Raw genomic sequence first — 17080 nt, 5'->3', positions numbered from 1 at the left:
GGGTGTCTTAAGAATTACTCTGCTTTTAATCCACATTGTTTTATCTTTCTTACTGTGATACAATTTCAGAAAGTGCTTAACGGGCCTAACTGTAATGTTACGACATATTATATTTCAAACTCCCTTAGTCTGCTATGGCTCACGGTTGGGATGGAATGAGGGCAACTTTCCATGTGTTTTTGTTCATGATATCTAAATTTTATATTGTAATCAACAATATAGTAAGTTGATACAATATCAAATGTTCAACCTTTTATACTCACATTTCATTGTCGACCAGATTCCACTGACCAGTCACCACAAGATGCGGTCAGGGAGGTGGGGGTCTGATTGTCCATCACTTCAGCCCTAACTATTATCCCACGTGGTTGGCATGGCAACGGTGGACCAGGTTTAGAGAGTGTCTCGTTGTTGCCACATTCTTGCAACATCCCGACCTAAAACAGAGCCGCACGCTTCTTCTGCTGCCGATGTTGTATGGAGGTGTGTTGGCGGCTTTGAATCTTTGTCAGGGTTTCCATCTAGACCTGAGGCGGATATGCTCAGTGGCGACTCCAAGATGAGGGGGAAAAAAAACAAGGATGCTTTTCAGGCAGAGGAGAAAATGAAGTGTGGGGAGGCAGCATATACACAGGAGGAGAAATCAAATTATTTCTTGTGCTCCGCCTGCCGTTGTGGCTGAAGGAGAGCATTAATCTTTTACCTCCGTCGGCAGGTGACACCATGGGAGCGCGTGCGCAGACTTAACTAAATCACACTGGCTTTCATTCACACGCTGCTGCCGATGCTCTGTTATTGCACAGATAACAGGATGAATACATTTGAGGCCAGCGTGAGGGTAAATACGAGGTGTATGCAACGGGTACGGCGGGTGTTCATTTTGAGCGAGTGAAGTGAGTAACATGTTTTTCAAAAGATGGCTGTGTTAAACAATAATTGACCAACAAGCTGTACAAAATCACTTCTCCGACTTAAAACAAAACAAAAACGTATACATCAGGAGTCATTTTTAAAGGAAAACTGTCAAATGTGTCAGCATGCTAGTTTTTACTGTAGGTTTTATTGTATGATGACATTAATCCTTTGTATGATTTTAGTCATTCTTTTTTTATTTATATATATATATTTATTTATTTTTTCAAATGTGATTTTATGAATATGATTTTTTTAAAATATGATAGCTATCATTTGCTTTAAATACTGGCATTCTAAATATTCTGGCATTTTACCACTCCTGCTTCCCTGGTGCGACGCTGGTCTGTGTATGGCCAATGGGACCTTGTGCCTGTGTCAACCCAGATTACGAAAGAATGACTGGTATGATCATTTCATCCTTTTACCACAAAAAGAGTGAAAACAGGAAATTCCAGCCTGGGCTAAAATTTGCCACCAAAGGTTGGGTTTACTCATACATGGCTAAAGTCACACTATTTACTAATTCTTTACGAATTATTGGTACTTTCAGAGAGAAAAACCCCTTTTATTTTTTTCCCAAATGTGTACAAAAATGTATTAGACAGCTGTCATTGCAACTGTAATAGTTCAGACTAAGGATGGGGAAGAATCCAGGAACTAAAAATTAGAAGAATAGAAAATTGCTTTATTGGTATATATATATATACCGTTAATCTTGTTATATATATATATATATATATATATATATATATATATATATATATATATATATATATATATATATATATATATATATATATATATATATATATATATATATATATATATATATATATATATATATATATATATATATATATATATATATATATATATATATATATATATATATATATATATATATATATATATATATATATATATAGAGGCCTTTCTTTAAAATTGGTTTTTGGGGAAAATTTTAAGTATCAAAATTACTAGTTCAACCAGAGCCTGGTCTCTACCGATATTGGTCTGGAAAAAAAGTGGAATCGAATCGAAGTTCAGACCAGCTGTTTGTACCCGATCACGTCTCAAGCAGCGTGAAGACGAGCTTATCGGACGGGCCCTCAAAAGTGCTGCCCACCTACGTGTTGCATTTTCCACCGTGTCAATCTGTGACGTTAATTGCGTGATGGCTAAGCCTATAAGACATCAGATCTGCTCCTCCGAACAAGCCACAAGCAGCCTAACAACCACTGACACTCCTTTTAACTCCTTCCCCAACTCTAACGGATAGTATTCCTTTGCTGTCCTCTCTCGTGTTGATAGAACTGAGTTTTGGTTTACAAGCAAATTATCACAATTGTGTTAGCAATTCCTCATTATTGACATCCACAACATGCTTCTATTGAGAATTTCTGCACATTTTTGGAGCCGAGCAAATTCAGTCAAGTGCTGGCCTGATAGTCTTAGCTTTAGCTGCATGGCTTCTTGAAATCAGCATCTGGGATTTCTTTTACTCGGCATCTTCTTCCCACTGCCCCACCCCGCTACTGCTGCATTGTGCCCAGCATGGCCATGCTGCCTCTCTGCCACCAGGTCCCACTGCCTGTGGCGTGTAATTGACTTTATCCCTGCACTGGAAAAAGCGGGCGACCCACGCCAGGCTGGAGGTGACCCATATCCCCCGGGCATTCAGCAGCCTCCTAATCAACCATTCTCCGGGGCTGTTTCATTCACTCCACAATTAGAGCAACTCCCTTTTGGAGAGCTCCATCAACAGGGTTGGCAGGCGGGGATGGGGATTTAGGGGCGGCGACGAGACTTCTTGTCGAACCCCGACTTTGTACCTCTGCCTTTTCTACCTCCTCAGCAGCAATTGTGCCGATTGTCTTATGGTAAGCAGCGGGGAGCTGAGGCGTGGAAAGACGGACAGATGGGAGGAGATGCACAAGAGAGCAAAAATCTTAAAAGCAGAAATGAAATTCAGCAGGAGATACTGGACATGGTTAGAGGATGATTGGTGTGAATTCCTTCTCGTTGCTTTTGCTAAACACCAAAGTTTCACCTGGACTCGGAGACATGCCTGAGTTGGTCAATAATTGTTTTAATTATCACCACCAGCTGACCTAAATCCACCTGACTAGACTGTACACGATCCAATTGTTCACTACTCAACAAATTTGAAGACTTTTCTGTTATTCAGAGATTTAAACAAAACATTTTGTGTTTCCCCGCTGCCGTTAGTCCGGATTGCTATGCAGCAGAGACGCTCCTCCAGTCAGAGGATAACCATATAATCAATGAAATGAAAACGCCGCTGTGGCTGTGAAGGTTAAGAGGGTTACTGGTAGCTTTCAGGCCACTCGTTGCCACTTACGAGGATGCCTGGATCTTCTCTTCTTCTCCTCTCACCTGTTTGTTTGACATCCCTGTCTACCCCCGCCCCCTTTTTCTCCTTGGTATTTCTAGTCTTCTGTCTTTTTTCTGTCTCCTCCTGTAGTTGTGCTCACTCTCTCTCTTCCTCCTACCTCTCCCCAGTGCCTGTCGCTGTCACTGTGGCAAAGAAAGTGACCAATCAGAGCTCAAGTCACAGTGGCGGCTTCTCCCTCCCTCCCTCCCTCCCTTATATCGTCCATTCCGTCCCTCTTCCTCCTCCTCCTCTTTTTCCATCTGCTTCGCCTCCCAACAACCTCTATCAGCTCACTTCCTGGAGACGAAACGTAATGCATTGTGGGAGACAGACGGCTGTCTAACGGGGTTAGTTGTGCAGCGTGGCTTTTCATCAGAGACACTGCTAATCCTGTATGTGTACGTGTCTGTGAGTGTGGGTGTGAGACACAGCGCCATATGAGCTGATGAACTTCCACATACACGGTCCCACACACAAATACACAAACAAACAAACTCCCGTTTGTTCTCTCGGCCGGGCAGACGTGTTTGTGTTTGTCATCCCCCGCCAGCTGATTATGAGATGCGTGATATGAGCGTATTTTGTCCTGATAATTACAATTTACAACCTGCCCCATGTTGAACTTCAAAAGGAGGATTCGCTATTCACAGAGTCCTTAATGGTTATTTCTACCTTGATGCAGGTGCTGATATGTGTTCATGATGAGCAGTTTGGGGGAGAACTCCATGGAACCTCTGATCTCAGAAAACCGGAAACGCAAACTCTCCACTTGCGACACACCTGGTCTCGGGTGAGTGTGACTCAACAGATCATGTGATTCTTTCAATGAGGTTTCAAGACTGACTTGATTAAAAACAAAAAAAAAACATCATCTGTCTTGGTTAGTGTCTTGGTGTAAAATGATAGGTTGGTTTTTCTTGGTCAAGAAAAGCCCCACTCCAAAGAAGGCTTTTCATTCATGGCTCTAAATGATGAAATTATTTGTCTTAAATTATTGATGGCTCTTTGGCTGCGGAAAAATTCAACTATCATTTTAAGGAGAAGGAAGAAATGCCTCGGGAATAAATATTGTCCTTGGATGACATGGAGTGTTGGTTCATGAACTTAATTTCTTCCGAGACTGAAGTATTTGTAGACCGAAGCAATTATTTCTCATTCAGATGAATGGAAATGAAAATATTCCATTCAAAACCAGGTTGCTAGCATTGATGTTCTTCTAACTATATTGATTCGCTGCTTTTAGGAAAACAAAATTTGCCCCTACGAACAAACGCAAACAAGCACATCTCAAATATACAAGCGTATACACTGGAAGCGCATCAAATAAACAGCCCATGATGGAGCGTTGCTCGCAGCATTCTTTTAAACTCCTCAACGTTACCACCTGCAGGAGTGACAGGAAGCGGCGGGAGCAAGAAAGCAAGTACATCGAGGAGCTGGCTGAGCTGATCTCGGCTAACCTCAGCGACATCGACAGTTTCAATGTCAAACCGGACAAATGCGCCATCCTCAAAGAGACGGTGCGGCAGATCCGACAGATCAAAGAGCAGGGTGAGTAGACGGACCGATTGTTTGGATGTCGCGTGACATAAGGTGTCGTGGAGAGTGCCGACCAGACTCGTGACACACACGCGCACACTTTAGAGCCCAGGTGCAGGGGGTGAATCAGAAATTCATTTCACAGCGTCAACTGTTTGTTTGTGAAGATGTGAGGAAACATTGCACCGAGCTTTTGTGAACCTGTCATTTATGTGTGTGGGGGGGGGTCAGCTGTTAGTTGGCCACATAAGAGACCATTTATCTGAGCGTTTTGCAGGTAATCACATCCATTCTGCCAAAGTTCCAAATAATCAGTTGTGTTAAAGCTGCATTTCCTGTTTTGGTTCTATTAGTTAAAAAGAATATATATTTTTGGCTCTCAGCTAGAAGCAAGTTAAAGGTTAATTAGAGGGGAAAATTAGTGGTGGCGGTTGTTGTGTTTCGGTGGGGCTCAGTCGGAGTCTGCCACCTCGACAGGAAGGGGAAGAGGCTACAGCTGGCCCTGACTGGCTGCTGACAGGTTACCATAGTTACAGGAAGTGGAGACAGACATGACGGAGGCTTTTGGACTCATCTCGGCGCTTCCTACCTGTTCTACTTCTCCCTGTCTCACTTTCACATGCTTGTTATGCAGCTTTTTATTTGCACGCTCTTGTTTGCTTACAGTATCTTTTGTGTCTCTCTCCAAGTTCTACTCTCCTTTCCTGCCTTAACTTTTCAGTAGTACTCCAATTCAGGCAGATTGTTATTTCGCCTGCTGCGATGGTATTATTGACCACCACCCTCCGGAATCTAAATGAGTGGCTACTATTGCGACAAACCAAAGAGCAAGCCCATTTTTCCCCTGGTATCATTTATTATTGCAGCCATCTGTTTCTCTGGCTGCTTCTCCCAGCATCCCCCCCCCCCCCCCTCCAACACACACACACACACACACACACACCCCACCCTTATTTCAGGTGCCTGGGCTCTTGCCCCTGCACCATTATGGCTTGCAGAGCCTCTCCAGCTCTCTCCCACGCTCCCTCTCTCCACCTACCAGACACTTCCTCTGAATCTGACACTGAATATAAAAAGCACGAGGATGACTACTACCTGCTGCACATGCACCCAGCCCTCGATTCTTCCTGATGGGCTCCTTAGAGAAACCTGCTTCCTTAGAGAAACCTGCCCCCTCGTATGCCTCCCTCCTTTACCTGTATATATAAATATATCTTCATTTCAAAAAAGAAGATACTGATGCTTGAGAAACACTGCCCCCTGCTGGATTAGCTTTTCGTGGAGAATGCCTGTGGCTTTTTCCATGTGTTTTAACTCTATTTCATTGTCTCCCCTTACAGGAAAGGCTTCCATCAGCGATGATGTTCAGAAATCTGACGTTTCCTCAACAGGTCAGGGTGTCATTGACAAAGACCACCTAGGGCCTCTTTTGCTGCAGGTGAGTCCAGTTAGCCTCCTCACACAATGTCAATTCAACCTTCGATTGGAGTGTTGACTTCCTGTCACTGCGCCACCAGGCTTTGGATGGCTTCCTGTTTGTGGTGAACCGAGAGGGCAGTATCGTGTTTGTGTCGGACAACGTGACACAGTACCTGCAGTACAAGCAGGACGAACTCATCAATACCAGCGTCTACAACATTCTTCACGAAGAAGACAGGGAGGAGTTCCACAAAAACCTGCCCAAGACCAACAGTGAGATTCAAACTTGCACGCACATATGTCTCATGTTTTGTAGTGATGGGAAAATGAAGCTTCAAATTAGGTTTATGAACCAGTTGTTTTGACTTCTCTAGCTGGCACTCTCTATTTAACATTGGGCTGAAAGCACATTGATTGTTCATTTCTTAAACCCCTTTCTTTAAACCGACGGTGCCACCTTGATTGGTCAAAAAAAATCCAACAATTGGTTCATAAAGCAAATTTGAAGCTTCAATTTTGCATCAATTATATGTTCTACCGTTATCACTATATTTGAACTACCCTGATGTAATACTTTATTACTCGTAAGATGATTGTAAGATATTACCTACGTATGTTGCTATATGCACACGGTCACCGGGGGTGCTGTATTTTCAGTCAGAAATAAAAGCTGACGTCATCAACAGTGCAAAGGTAGAAACCCAAGTTGCCCGAGTGCATACGCCTACTCTACTTCACGGGCACTCAGTTATGGATTATGCTCCTCGTCGTAATGAGGGAACCCCCTGGGAAGCATCTTTTCAGGAACTCACAACACACCTGACACAACCAACCCGCACATGCGACTGAACGTAAAACGGCAAGCCACTCGGTGCGAAGCAGGCAGTGTGGCGCAGCCGTCAGTCACACTCAGTGGTCCAGACAGTGTCAAACAGGCCTTTATTCAGGTCCCATGGCAGCCATCTGGAAAACACTTGCTACTGAATAATGCACCTCGGCACGCTCCTCTTACTTCATTGAATTTGTATGTGCTGACGTGTCTTTCCTTAAATTTACATGCTGACGACGATATTATTTGGTGTGTTTGATGAACCCCGTGAGTGCGCACTGTGAAGTGAATGGCTGATGAATGTTTGTTTGACTGAGCCTGCCACTCAGTTAGCACAGCGGCTACGTTACTTTTAAGCAAAACCCATCTGGTCCCTTTTTTTTTTGTCCTGCGCCCTTGTTCTATTCCTTCACTCCTTTGTCTCATCTTCCCTTTCTCCCTATACCTCTGTAGACTTTCTAATAAGCCGAATCTCACACTTGGCCATTTTTACAACATGCTTATGTCTGCACTCCCACCCCTGGTTGTGTCTCGCTCTGCTGCTCGCCACCATCATTAGGCTTCCGGAGCCGTGAATGAAATGACCTCTCGCTGCACATTCCTGCGGGATGACCACTGGCCAGGCCATCCACAGTTAAATACACAAAAACTCCCACACTCAATAACAGGAATGTGGTGTGTGTTTTTGTGTTGAGCTGGTGGTTTTTAATTTTTGACGGCTATTATTTATCCACTTTGACTGTGTTGGGCTTTCTTGGGCAAGATGAAAACAAAAATAAAAAAATTGCCCCAACAACTCCCCAGCTAGACAGAAACATCCTGCCAACAATTCAAGGTCTTGTGACTTCACACAGACCTTGCAAGATGCTTTCTGTTTTCTCCGTGAAGTTTCCCTCCCTCTTTGTCTTCCTCCTCCTCTGAAGGTGACCCCTGCTCTGACTTACCGTGCCACGGATGTACGTGTGTGTGTGTTTGTGTGTCTGCGTGTCTGTGTGTGTGTGTGTGTGTGTGTGTGTGAGTGTCTGTGAGCGTAATGAGGAGTCAGGACCCTAATGAGGATAGATGACAGTGTACCTGGCTTCTGCCGCCACAGAGTACATTTAGGGGGAGGTATTGGAAATCGACACCTTAGCAAAAATAATCCCATGGTCCATTTAGCCGAGATCCGAACATCAGGCCTGCTTCTCAATCTGAAATGGGGGGGAGCACTTTTTAATATGGTCACTTTCTTTTCCGAGTGTTTTTGTGACATTTGATTAACAAGTATGAAAATACACATGTATTAATTGATTCAATGCCGGGCGTTGGGAAAATTCACATTTTTGTCCTTTTTTTAGTAAATGGAGTGTCGTGGGGAAACGAGGCAGCCCGACAGAAGAGTCACACCTTCAATTGCCGAATGCTTGTCAAATTTGGCCACCCCCATGGTGCTATGGAGGAGGGACCAGGAGGGCCACGCTATGAGACCATGCAATGTTTTGCCCTTACGCAGCCAAAGGCCATGATTGAGGAGGGTGAAGGTAAAGCAACGACCTTTTGTGTGCAATCCTCTTTTTGGCCACCTTTGACCGTAAAAACGATTATGACCCTACAATAAAATATATTCCTGAACCCTCTCTCCCTTCACCAGATCTGCAGTCATGTATGATCTGCGTGGCCCGTCGGGTTACAGCTATGGAGAGAACGGAGAGCTTCAATACAAGGCATGAGCTTTCAGGTGAGGACCTTCTTTCTCTACACAGTGTGTTTTACAAAAGACCACCTCTTCAAGTGTGACTGATCCCTCTCACTTTTCACGCTTTCTCTTCCTCCTTTTGTCCTTTCTCTTCTCGTCCTGGCAGGTAAACTAATCCAGATTGACCAGAATTCTCTGCGAGCATCAGTGCGTCCAGGCTGGGAGGATTTATTGAGGCGTTGCATTCAAATGTTCCTCCAGCATAGTGACGGACAACCCTGGTCCCACAAACGCCACTATCACGAGGGTGCGTTACACACTAGTCACTTACGATCCTCAGTATCAAGGCTCATCTCAAATCCAAACAAACAATCACGATGGCTTTTTTTTTACCGTTGGCTTAACGTGCGGCTTTTCTGTGCAGCCTTTCTCCAAGGCCACGCCGAGACACCGCTTTATCGCTTCTCCCTGTCAGACGGTACGCCGGTCACAGCCCAGACAAAGAGCAAACTGTACCGGCATCCGATGAGCAACGAGCCGCAAGGTTTCATCTCGACTCATCTCCTTCAGAGGTTAGACACTGGAAATACAAACTACCAAAAAAAACAAAACGTTTTTTTTCTCATGATTCCTTTTCTCTCTCCAATCAGAGAACCCAATGGTTACCGCTCATCTCAGGCCGGCAACATGATGCCCAACACCATGAGACAGCAGGCCATGGGAGGCCCCAACCCAAATGCCCAAATGAACATGAACCCAAGTGGCGGGATGGGGATGGGAGGCATGGGCGGCATGAACCGGGGCTTCGGAATGAACGAGCATGGCCACATGGGCCACATGGGTCAGATGGGTGGCTGCTCTGCATATGGAGGAAGTAGTGGGGCTGGGGGTGGAGCCATGGGTAACCGCATGATGCAGATGGGTCAGATGGGCCATATGAGTCAGATGAGTCCCATGAATAACCCAAACCAAGGCATGCAGCACCACCAGCATCAGCCCCCCTTTCAGAGTAGCGGAGGCTTTGGGCTAAGTGGCTTGAACAGCCCTTCAGGAAGCCCTCGGATGGGCGCTCCCCAGTCAGGACTCCTAATGTCACCCCGGAATCGAGGAAGTCCAAAGATGGGCTCCAATCAGTTTTCTCCCGGAGGTGAGGCGGCTCTCACTAAAGATTCTGGTGTCTGGTACATTTGTTAAACCACCCACTTGATTATATTGCGGTTTTCTTTCAGGCATGCACTCTCCCATGGGTGGCATTTGCAGCGGAGGAGGAGGAGGAGGCGGTGGGAACACCACAACCTACTCCAGCAGCTCCCTTAATGCCTTACAAGCCATCAGTGAAGGAGTAGGGAACTCAATTCCCTCCACGCTGATGTCTCCTTCGCCAGTCCATAAACCAGATAGCTCTCCAAGTGTCCACTCCTCTTCTTCCTCTCAGCCAAACCAAATGGCCAAACCAAGTCAGGAAGGGCCCAAAAGCCCAGCAGGAGGTTTAGGGTCTGGGACTGCCGAGCATCCTCACCCTTTGCACCATCATCAGCATCCACAGGCTGAAGGTTCTGGAGACAGACCCGACAGCCAGGCAGCTACAACACCTAAAGAGTTAGCAGATGGCGGAAGCGAGACTCCTGCTGTAACGTCGGAGCCAAACCGAAGGGTACCGGAAAGTAAGGGCCATCGGAAATTGCTGCAGCTGCTGACTTCGCCAACTGAGGAGCTCGCAATGGGTGGAAGTGGACCTCCAGTGCCTCCTGCTCCGCAACCGTCAAACAACAGTAGTACTCCAGCAGCCTCAGAAAGTAAAGACCCAACTGGGGGGATGACTAGCCCCTCGGCCACTGGGGTGTCCTCCTCCTCCTCTGTTAATGCCAATTCAAACCAAACGAGTGGCTTGGGGGCAGTGTCGGCTTCAGCCAGCTACACAGGATCACTCCAAGAAAAGCACAAGATTCTCCACAAGCTACTCCAGAACGGCAATACACCCGATGAAGTAGCGAAGATCACAGCGGAGGCGACAGGCAAGGTGGTACTAGGCGGCCAAGAGGGCAGTGAAGTAGGTTCTGGAGTTCCGGGGTCTGGGACCGGCTCCGGCTTAATCGTTGAACCGAAGCAGGAGCAGCTTAGCCCCAAGAAGGAGAAGACCCATGCCCTTCTCCACTATCTCCTCAACAAGGACGATTCCAAAGAGCCAGTGGACATCAAACCCAAACTGGAGGAGCTAGAAGGCAAGGGACCCTTGGCGACAGCTTGCGGTCCTTCACGTGGTGGCCCGGGCCACGTTCCAGAACATCATGAGAGCAAGATCAAGTCAGAGCCACCTGATGACGTAAGTTCAAACCCTGCTTTTTTGTTGTTGTTTTCGCCTCATCAACAAGTATCTGTTTGGACCGCGACTCAATTCTTACTACATTTTCTTTTCCAGTTGCACAACCTTGAGTCTATCCTGGGGGATCTCAGAGGGACCGGCTCTGATTTTTACCCGGATCAGGCAGGAGGCGCTGGGCCAACTGACAGCAGCAAACCCCAGGGTTGCCTTGATGACAGTCTTCAGGGTAAGCAATGATATCTGTTGATCAGTCATTTGTGTGATCACAGAGGATATCAGAATTTTCTGTTGCTCAAGTCGTTATTTTCATATGGAACGAATGTTTATATTTTATTGACTTAGAGAGTCCAGGTCTGGGACCAGGGCCTCGAGTGCCATTCCAGAGGACTTTGTCCGTCGATGGGAAGCCTTCTGGAAGTCTTGGAGGAGGAGTAAGGCGCCCCATAATTGTCAAGCAGGAGAATATGATGGGAAGCCCAGACAGCTATCCAGGAAATATGGGTGTGTAGACTATTTATTTTTCAAATGAGCTGATTTATCTCATGTGCAATTGTAAAATGAATTCCATCTATCCTTCGTGACTGATTCTCGTGCTCATATTTTCGATGATCAGGACCAATCAATAGGGCTATGGCTACCCAGAGGTCTCCCATGGGGGCATCCGGAGACTGGTCTATATCCCGCTCCAGTCCCAGTCCAGTGGGTTCATCGGTTCACCCCTCCATGATGCGTTCCAACATGGAGTACAACAGTAGCAAAGGAATGATGACAGGTCCCATGGTGAGCCGTTCTAACAGTAACCCGGGTTCCAGGTCTATGCTACAGCAGCAGCTCATGGATATGGGTATGTTGTCGCGTTCACGTTGACTGTCACTCGCGATTCGTATTTGTAAAAACAACTTTGCGTTGTGGTTAAGGTGGCTCCACCGATATGATGATGAGTGTGGGTTCCTTCAACCAGCAAGGCCACCACAATCCTTCGTGGCCTGACACTCTAATGGGGATGGAAGGCAACAGGTGAACCCACCTCACAGTTTGTATTTTGTCCCGGAGGACCCAAAACTTAATCTGCGTGTGCATTTGCCACAGACGGCAGTTTGCAAACACTTTAGATGAACTTCTGGCACCGCCCACAACCAGCGAGGGTCAGAGTGACGAACGGGCGCTCTTAGACCAGCTGGATTCGCTTTTGAACAACACAGATGGCACCGCGCTTGAGGAGATAGACAGGGCCCTCGGCATCCCGGACCTTGTCAGTCAGGTAGGTCACTCATGGGAAGAGATTAAACGGTCTCTGAGTTGGGGGTAGAGAAAACCCTCGAGGTTAAAAAAAAAGCAGCTTTCTTGTCATGACTCGCAACTGTGATTCATTTCAGATATTTTATTTGTACTCTAAGGTTTCTGTCTGAAGTGAGATAAATGAGCCCAGGGAGACTCCACGTTGCTGTATTAACGAACACAAAATGAATCAATAAAGGTTTGATCAGCTCGCTGGAATACCTTTTCTGTCTCTTCCTGCAGACGCAGGGAGCAGAACAATCATTGGAGCCTTTTCCGGGACAAGAACCTTCCATGGTTCTGGATCAGAAACCTCTTTATGGACAAGGCTATCCCGGACCCCCTAGCATCGCCATGCAGAGCGGCTACGGAGGGAATCCTATGCAGGGGCAACCTCAGCAAGGCGCATTTGGACCCATGCTGTCACAAATGGGCCAAAGTAATAATTTCCCCGGCATGGGTGGAATGGGGAGCATGGGTCACCCCCGGGCCAATATGATGAGGCCCAGGATGATGAGCGCTAACAAACCCATGAGGCTCCAGTTGCAACAAAGGCTGCAGGGACAGCAGGTAGGAGTCAAATCTTGTTCATTGTTGATATTTACAAATTGTTGAATACAATTGGAAACCTTTTTCAGTTCATGAATCAGACACGGCAGGCCATGGGCATGAAGATGGAGAACCCTGGAGGCAACCCCGGGATGAGGCCTATGCAGGCGGGCATGCCTGGACAGGTAGAGAAAAAGGAAAACTTTACTGTCAATGGTCAACAACAGGCCACCAAGCTTTGTTCAGACCGCCGGACTGTAATTTGAATGTTGTCCATATAGATTCATACTTACATTCACGTCGATTGACAATGAATCTTCTAATCCATATTGCTTCCCGTTTTTACTGGCACTCGATACAAGAGATTTTCCTCTGACCGTTGTTCTGCCAGCAGGGCTTCCTGAATGCTCAGATGATGGCTCAGCGCAGCAGGGAGATGGTGACCATGCAGATGAGAAGGCAGCGCATGATGATGCTGATGCAGCAGCAGCAGCAACAGGCAGCTGCAGGTGGATTCACCCCTCCGCCTAATGTCACAGCCCCTGGCGGCATGGACAGTAGTGTGGGAGGACCCAACATGGGTCAGCCTGGCCCACAGCAATTTGCTTATGGAGGGAATTACGGTGAGTTGACTGGCGCAGCAGAACAATGCTGCTCCCTGGTGATGAGCCTCAGAAATGCACCAGGTTCAGAGAACTTGCGGAATTTTTTTTTTTTTTTTTTAAAAGAAGACAATTTTCCTGAGGTCGTTTTCTAGTTGTTAGTGTGGTCCGTGTGTTTCTACTGTTTCTTGGAATTCTTTCTCAATGCACCTCTCCAGGTATGAGCCAGCAGGGAGAGCCCTCGTTTGGCCCATCTGTTGCCAGCAGTCCTCCGAACGCCCTGATGACGGGCCGCATTGGGACTCAAAACGCCATGATGCAACAACACCAACAGGGCGGTCCCGTGTATCAGAGCGCGGAAATGAAGGGCTGGTCACAGGGTGGCATGGGACGCAACAGGTGCGTAAAATGACCACCGTGGTTGTCCGACGCCATCGGTGCAAATCTTGAAATCTGGTCTGTTCCCATCTCAGTTCGTACCCTCCGCAGCCGTTTGGCCAACAAGTGCCTCCGGGACAACAGCAGTATGGGCAGCAAGGAAATCCGGCCCAATACGGGGGCATGATGATGAACGGTGGCATGGCAACTGGTGGAGGAGCAGGTCACATGGGTCAGATGGGAGGACAAATGGGAATGAATCCAATGGTGATGGGGCGCATGATGGGGCAAGATCAAGTAGGTGCACAAATGAAAATGATTCTCTTATGATGATTTGAATGCACAACTGACCCCGTTTTTGGTTTTTATCCCCTTTTACTCAACCTAGAAATATTGCTGAGCTTCATGGGAGGACATATTGACGTGTGGGAAACACACCACTGGATTTCTGGCTTAGAGGGCAGACGTGGGGAAATTTCACAAACACTGTGACACACACACTCACTCACACACGTTGAAATAACTTTGGGAAACTCCGCCGAGTGCAGTTTGATATTTCTGTCCAAACAGGTGCTCATGTAGACACGCTCCACTTGTTGGCCAGTGATGAGCTCATGGCACGGCCGGATGGATGGATGGATGGATGGCTCGTTCATGTGTAGCTCCGAAGCCTCCTTTGTCGAATGTACCGTGAAACTGCATTTTCCTCAGTACCGTTCTTTAAGTTCCCTCGCTTCCGACGGAGGTGCCGACAGTAACGATGGTTGTAGAGCCGAAGCAAGCCAGCGGATTGTGACACTCAGATGAATGTCAGGAAAGAAGCAGCACATTCTTTCATCCTCCGAGAATCGGCGGGCTAGCGTACAACTCAATTACGTGTTGGCTGATTGCACTTTAAGGAGAGGCCAGCCGGCATCAACGGGATTGTGGCACGACAGAGGCCTTTACTCGAGTTTGAACCCAGAGCGGAAGGTGTTTCCAGTTTTATTGAACGTTTGGATAATTTGAGGGTGGGTGGTTGGGCGATATTTTGGAAATGGCCTTGAGAATCTCCTTCTTAAGTGGGAACCAGTAGAAAGGTAGCAAGCACAGATTTTACAACAACACTTTGTCGTCAGTGTACTAATTTATGATGAGACCAGAAATTGAGGGCGGGGGAAAAAAAAAAAAAAAGATCCTTTTAAAAACACAACTGACGTATATTTATACAGATTCAAGAGGAGGAGGTTTTATCAATCCAGAGGAACATTTTTTAAATCAGAAAGTTGCAGATATTTTGGTTACCTGAAATTTTCATTGTTTGAACATACAGAAATTGAAAAGTGGCCAAGTTGATGTGTATGTAAATTGACACTGTAAGATAACTAGATTTCTAGCAATAATCCTTCCTCCTGGTTCTCGTCTGTGTTGAAGCATCAGTTCCTCAAAGTGGCGGTACTGCAGTATTAGACACAATGTCTTGTTGGATTTCCTTTAACTGTTAATAGTAATTGTAAATATTCTTCAAATGTACTATAAAGTATATAATTATAGTATATATGCTTTTGTAGGTCACATACTTTTTTGCACAGATTGCAAGGCTTAATATTTAATTGTCTTATTCCATCATAGGTCATGTTTTATTTGAAAGACTTTAACCCTTGGTTGGAAAGAGAAGTCCTGAAATTGTTTTGAAAGCAGTACATGTATAATTTCTTTTGGACCGCACTTGCATCCTCTTAAAAAGCACTTTTTGTTGTAATTTTCAAATCATTATTTTTATTTTATTAGGGTATAAGCTTTGTTATAGAGGTGCTAATAAATAAAAGGAAAAAAATTGCAGGGCTATATTTAAAATATATTCAAAAAGAGTTGTTTTTGCCTCATCATTGTGTAGGGGTGTTGATGTGACTCACAAGAAATGATAGCGGTAATTTGGATTTTGCCAATGGGCTCCTTGCACATAGCGCTGTGATGTCATATCCATGACCAACAACTACACAAGCCATCTATTCGTTCATCTTAAGTAAACAGCGTACAGAGTATGAGCCGTAAAAAATTGTAGTGTCACTGACAAAACATTTTAGAATCAATTATTCCACCGATTACTCTGACCTCTTCAAATAACACTTAGGTTTGCCAAAGTTGTGCATTTAAGTAGCACAAAGTAGCTTTGCAGTATTTATGCAGAACTTTTCTTTTTAATGTGTATCTTTCTTTTTTCTTTTAATGTATAGTCCCCATTGAACGCATTTTTCGACAACAAATGGCCATGTGGTAAACAAGGAAACGGCCAAACATTGTTCTCATATCCATAGATGCACCCTAAAGCTTTTCTTTAAATTGCTTTTTTGGCCATTTGATTACATCCTTGATGCTCAGTTTGGGCAAGCACTGTAAGCACAACATGTTAAATAACGGAATTTCGGCTAGATGTGAAAGAGTTTGTGCAAAGAGCCCATTTGGTCTGCTAGGCCTCACAATGTGTCAACTATTTCGGTTTATCTTGAAAGCCCTGCACAACAAATCAGTTAAATATCATGTTAGTCTTTTAATGTGTGAAATTTCCCCTTTGAAATCATTTTCTTTCATATATATATATATATATATATATATTATAAATATATTTCATGTGAAGTTTCTGTTTTAGGAATCTACTTATGAAGATGTGCTCAATCCAAAGAGTTTTTGTTTGTCGTTTTGCATCGCTTAGAGACACTTCCTGAAACTAGATCGTATTCGTGGGCTTTTCTTGTCGCGCCTATGATGTTGAATATAATTGCATAAACTGTATTATAACCCCCCCCCCCCCCCCCCCCTCCGCACCCCGTAAGACAAATTGTCGAAATGAATCTAGTTTTGGTACGTACTTGTATTCTTTTCTTAAGGATTTTACTTTTCTTCCAGCCCAAATTGTGGTGCTGTTGCTTCAAGAGATTTGAGATGTAGTAAAGCTGAAGAATTTGAAATATTGTTTTCCTCACAGCCCAAATTAAAAAATATTCAAACAACATTTGTACTTACACGGAAGAAACTCCTCTTAGAGAGAGAAAAGACAAACACAATGTGGGATACAGCTTATTACATGATGTACATTTTCTTTTCTTTTTTTTTCTTACCTTGTTCTTGATGTTAATATTGTTGTAAATACAAATTTATATTTAAACCCTATGTCTCTGCTTTCTTTTTTTTAACTCAT

General features: G+C 45.2%; 1 protein-coding gene across 4 annotated transcripts in view; it reads left to right on the top strand.

The window, feature by feature from the left end:
* LOC147061591 (nuclear receptor coactivator 3-like) overlaps window positions 1–17047 on the top strand; it is a 37330-nt gene extending 20283 nt beyond the window's left edge. For 3 of the 4 annotated variants that reach the window (XM_085915192.1, XM_085915200.1, XM_085915211.1), the window contains exons 2-22: window positions 3993–4100; window positions 4701–4861; window positions 6190–6287; window positions 6367–6541; window positions 8435–8617; window positions 8728–8814; window positions 8939–9079; window positions 9197–9344; window positions 9423–9919; window positions 10002–11095; window positions 11192–11321; window positions 11438–11596; window positions 11709–11939; window positions 12013–12112; window positions 12185–12356; window positions 12617–12943; window positions 13012–13107; window positions 13314–13545; window positions 13743–13923; window positions 13998–14199; window positions 14291–17047. In XM_085915192.1, the coding sequence (XP_085771318.1) occupies window positions 4009–4100; window positions 4701–4861; window positions 6190–6287; window positions 6367–6541; window positions 8435–8617; window positions 8728–8814; window positions 8939–9079; window positions 9197–9344; window positions 9423–9919; window positions 10002–11095; window positions 11192–11321; window positions 11438–11596; window positions 11709–11939; window positions 12013–12112; window positions 12185–12356; window positions 12617–12943; window positions 13012–13107; window positions 13314–13545; window positions 13743–13923; window positions 13998–14199; window positions 14291–14302 (4518 nt within the window). In that variant the 5' untranslated portion in view covers window positions 3993–4008 and the 3' untranslated portion in view covers window positions 14303–17047. The remainder of the gene's footprint in view (window positions 1–3992; window positions 4101–4700; window positions 4862–6189; window positions 6288–6366; window positions 6542–8434; window positions 8618–8727; window positions 8815–8938; window positions 9080–9196; window positions 9345–9422; window positions 9920–10001; window positions 11096–11191; window positions 11322–11437; window positions 11597–11708; window positions 11940–12012; window positions 12113–12184; window positions 12357–12616; window positions 12944–13011; window positions 13108–13313; window positions 13546–13742; window positions 13924–13997; window positions 14200–14290) is intronic. The other variant, XM_085915219.1, reaches the window with a different exon arrangement.
* The last annotated feature ends 33 nt before the right edge of the window (window positions 17048–17080 follow it).

This window comes from Syngnathus leptorhynchus, chromosome 1 (assembly GCF_054491065.1).
Source record: "Syngnathus leptorhynchus isolate UIUO chromosome 1, UIUO_Slep, whole genome shotgun sequence".
Classification (NCBI taxonomy): Eukaryota; Metazoa; Chordata; class Actinopteri; order Syngnathiformes; family Syngnathidae; genus Syngnathus; species Syngnathus leptorhynchus.
This window is presented reverse-complemented; position numbering and strand designations above follow the sequence as displayed.